At 35.9% G+C, this 4,359-nt stretch overlaps 1 protein-coding gene across 1 annotated transcript; it reads right to left on the bottom strand.

The window, feature by feature from the left end:
• Nucleotides 1–3,188: 3,188 nt before the first annotated feature.
• Nucleotides 3,189–4,359, bottom strand: LOC117989954 (carbonyl reductase [NADPH] 3-like). The gene has a single exon (XM_034977349.2). It carries the CDS (start codon nucleotides 4,301–4,303, stop codon nucleotides 3,419–3,421), a length of 885 nt encoding a protein of 294 aa, XP_034833240.1. The 5' UTR covers nucleotides 4,304–4,359; the 3' UTR covers nucleotides 3,189–3,418.

The raw sequence follows: 4,359 nt of genomic DNA, 5'->3' as shown, positions 1-4,359 counted from the left end.
GTGAGCCAAACGAACCGAAACGAACGGAAGTTTTCCGTATTACTCGATTAGAGAACGTATGTTATCAAAAACATTCGAAATTCAATTCGAAAATTTCATGCTGAACACGATGTGAACAGGTCATTATGTAAAAATACCGGAGACTTTTGAAGACGTTTTACAAAACAAAGCGAGCCAAATGGGGCGAAATGAGATACAAAAAGGAATAACGTCTCGGCTTATCATCCGATTCCGACGTTGCTGCGTCCTCGAATTCATTGAATTCCCTCGAACGTTTTATTTCTGGTTCCGATGTTTGGCGAATAAATTTTTTAGAGGCGAATGCAAATGTTGGTTTTCAATTGAATTAGATTTCTACCGTGATTTGGTTGGATCTCTTGGATGTTTTTGTTGTCAGTGAGGTCTTATCGGTTTGTGGATCCTACGTTTCTATCTGAGAGCAGAGAAAGATTATTCTGGAGTCATGCCGCGTGATCCAGTAATGATTTCTTAAATATAAAGACACGTTTTACATCCATATTAATATTATAAAAGCGGAAATATTTGTTTGTTACCTTTTTACAGCTAATACAAACAAACAAACTTTCCTATTTATAGTCCTAATTTAAATCAAAGGTACCTACCTATATGAAAAAATGCCTAATAACTCAATTAACTCTTAATGCTTAGATGACGTAAACGTTTTCAAAACTCTCAACTTTCTTTTTACAATGAAAAAATTGCTTTAGTCGAATTTGGTCAAATAGTAAAGACGCGTCCCAATCTGAAGTTAGAAATTTCGAGATTAAGGGGAGGTATCAAAGAATTTTCATTAGGCCAAAGTGGGATTCATTTCCTTCGAGTCGATCGCGGAATTTAAAGTTGGAATATTTCTTAGGCGGAGAATATTGGAGCACTTTCATAATCAATCAAATTCCATTTGTTCAAGCGTCAAGGTACCTACGACCTTTGAATTTTGACTCCAATTTTATTTATCTTTACGACAGTAATTAAATGAATTTGATTCTAAATTATAATTTATGATGTCTTTGTGGATCCCTGTATTCATTTTGGATTTCTACGAAGATATTGAATCTCGGCTTTTAATTACCGCCGGCATTGACAATAGCTTCCTAATTGTACGATTTGCTAAGTTCGAATTTTTCTAATATTATACCTATACCTACATTATAAAAAACGCACCGAATTGAGCTGACTGATCTATTAATCCAAAACCAAAACAGCTGAGGTCAGAAATTTTGACACTAGATCAGGAACCCACTAAGACAGAATTTTTGGAAATTTCATCCCTAAAAATATTAAATACGGGATGGAAATTTGCATGAAAGTCTGTAATTTTTCAAGTCATATCCATGAAAATCGATTTAGGTTTTCCGTTAAAAAGAAAGAACTAAGTACGTGTTTCAAGATTATTCAGAATTCCTCCTCTGAGATGGTTAAATAGAGGGTTGAAAGTCTGTATAAGAGTTCGTTATTTTTTAAGTTATATTGAATAATAAATTAATACTTACGTGATTCGAGATTTTGAAAATTTTACTCCCTACCGATTTTCATAAATTCCACTAGAGGGCGTCATTAAGCACATGTACTTTTGCGTGATTTTCTTGCACTATTTTCGTATATTATTTATAATATTTTTCTCGCTGTGTGTATGTTTTGTTCCTGAAGATTTTGCGAGCAGTTGGAAAACTCCATTATATTCCTAACCGCCATATTGTCATTGAACTTCCTACTTTTATTTCAGAAAAGGCCAAACTAAATTTTATTGATCTAGAGTTTATGGGTGCCGTTTCGTTGAATTTTATTCAAGTTGCGTGAACTAGTTATCATGCTCCTCGTTGTGTATGAGTGGATAAAGGGAGTAGAGGTCATGTTGAGTTGGTCGTCACTCGTAATATTTCATAGTGATTTGTGATTTATTCCCAACTGTCCCGAGTTAGAATCGGCCAAACAAATTGATTCAATATGTCTTCCTGTCTGAGTAACAATTACTTGTGTTGGAAAACTCATCCGATTTGTGTCAAATGCTTGTTTATTAGTTACTAGCTGATGCCCGCGACTTCGTCCGCGTGGAATTAGGTTTTTAAAATCCTGTAGGGACTCTTTGATTTTTCGGAATAAAAGCAGTCGATCCGTTGCTCCGTTGCGGCGTGATTGAAGGACAAAACCAACAAACCAACAAACAAACACACTTTCGCATTTATAATAGGGGTAGTGATTTGCTTTATCAAAATATGACAAATCATTACCCATATTAAAAATGCGAAAGTGTATTTGTTTGTCGGTTTGTTGATTTATTGGTTTGTTGGTTTGTCCTTCAATCACATCGCAACGGAGCAACGGATCGACGTGATTTTTTGAATGGGTATAGTTAAAGACCTCGAGAGTGACATAGGCTACTTTTTATGCCAGAAAATCAAGAGTTACAAGAGTAAGTCCCACGGTAAAATATGTTAGTATGTACTTAGTTGAAAGAAGTAGGCGATTTTTTTTCCAAAATATCTAATCCTGGTCAGGAACCTAATAGCTGAAAAGGATCGAAATCCATAATGTTACTTACGAGTAAGATCAAGAAAATCTCAGAATATCTTTCAAAGGTATCCCATCCCACCTTTGAAATATATTCTGAGATACTGGCAAAAAATATATATTGTGCCCGCCCTTATTTACAATCTATTATGCATTGCAATAAACCTGACCACTTGATAGCCTACCTGACAAAGGCAAATAGTCTTTACCCTAAAATAAATAAGGTCAAAAACTGTTTGGTAAGAAATTGTGTAAGAGACCCAATCTATTCTCCGGTAGGACAGCCAATTTCGTTAGGTCATGAACATGCATCGTGTTTCGGATATGTTTATTTAAACGAAACACGTATAGCCCGTACAAAATGACCCCACACACGCCATTTTAACTCTATGGGTCAACTGTCATGTCAAAAGTACGATTCACCTTTAAAATAGGGACTAAAAAGGGGATACATAGTTATCATTTTTATGCACATTTCTTAAAATGAAAATAATACAATAAATCTCAAAAATCCGTATCTAATTACTATACAAATCATGTCTGCGGTTCCTAGAATACTGACTGCATTTCCGCGCTACAGCTACGCTGATCCGTTGCGCAAAAAATGAACCAGTCGCAGTGAAATGTCTCGTACATTTCTGCTGCGGCTCCCGGTCTTGATGCTGTCTCCCTGATTATATTATAATACGGCGAACTTCGTACCGCCTAACAGTCGATTCTTTTACAGGCAATTTTTTAAATTTTTCTCTCCTTAAGAACCATCCGCGTACTTCAAGGAATATAATAAAAAAAATTTGCGAAATCAGTTCAGCTGTTCTTGGGATTTGCGATCAGCAACACATTTAGCGATTTATTTTTATATATAGAGATTTCTAATTTAATACACATATTAAATTAGATTTGCATCTTTCAAACTCTTCTCAATTGTCGAATACATACAATATAGCTTAAGATTGGGATCCGTCCAGTCTTTTTCGGTTTTATCAAACCAGAAGTACTTCCCTTTCACTGACTGATCTATGTCTAAAGCTAAATAAACGGGAGTTTGAATTGCTTCGTCTACGGTTATGGAACCAGCAGTCTTTGTCATACTTGTCTGGGTAAATCCTGGATGTAAGGAGTTTATAGAAATTCCGCGACCCACTTCCTTTTGCTGTATTCTTGTTAAGGCACATAGAGCAATTTTGGAAATCCTATACGCCAACAAAGGAGTTTCGGTAAAATCTTCACTGTTAACTGTTCCATTCTTAACGGAGTCCAAAAACCATTCTACAAATGCATTCACATCTTCAAGTTTAAGATCTTTCTTTGTAAGACGATTGATCCAATAGCGGTTTTGAAGATTTGAAATATGACCACAATCACTTGATATGTTTACAACTCGAGCGTTGTCTTTCAGAATTGGAAACATATGCTCTTGAATAGTTAAAATGCTGTAATAATTAACGTTCATCACTTGTACTGAATCTTCGTAAGTTGTTTTTGTGAAATTGGATGTGATGAGTCCAGCGTTGTTGATAAGGATATCCAGGCCTCCATGTTTCTGTTTTAGGTGTGCTGTAAATGCCTTCACGCTATTCTCGTCGGTAACTTCAAGTTGATGGAAATACGGCTTGAAACCTTCTTTGTTCAAATTTTCGACTGCTTCATGGCCTCTTTTTACATCTCTCGCTGTTAGGTAAACATGTCCAACCCCACGCTTGCACAGTTTTCGAACTATACCGTAACCTATCCCTTTGTTGGACCCGGTCACAACAGCTACTTTATCAGCCATATTTGCTTCCCTAGTTTTGAGCTACTAGTGTGAAAGTCGTTTGATTATAGAGTTTA

Source organism: Maniola hyperantus, chromosome 17 (genome assembly GCF_902806685.2).
Source record: "Maniola hyperantus chromosome 17, iAphHyp1.2, whole genome shotgun sequence".
Classification (NCBI taxonomy): domain Eukaryota; kingdom Metazoa; phylum Arthropoda; class Insecta; order Lepidoptera; family Nymphalidae; genus Maniola; species Maniola hyperantus.
The sequence above is the reverse complement of the archived record's forward strand: the minus strand, read 5'-3'. Positions and strand labels throughout refer to the sequence as shown.

Excerpts from the sequence above, each read along its gene's own strand:
- LOC117989954 (XM_034977349.2), bottom strand. The coding sequence starts at position 4,303 with ATGGCTGATAAAGTAGCTGTTGTGACCGGGTCCAACAAAGGGATAGGT.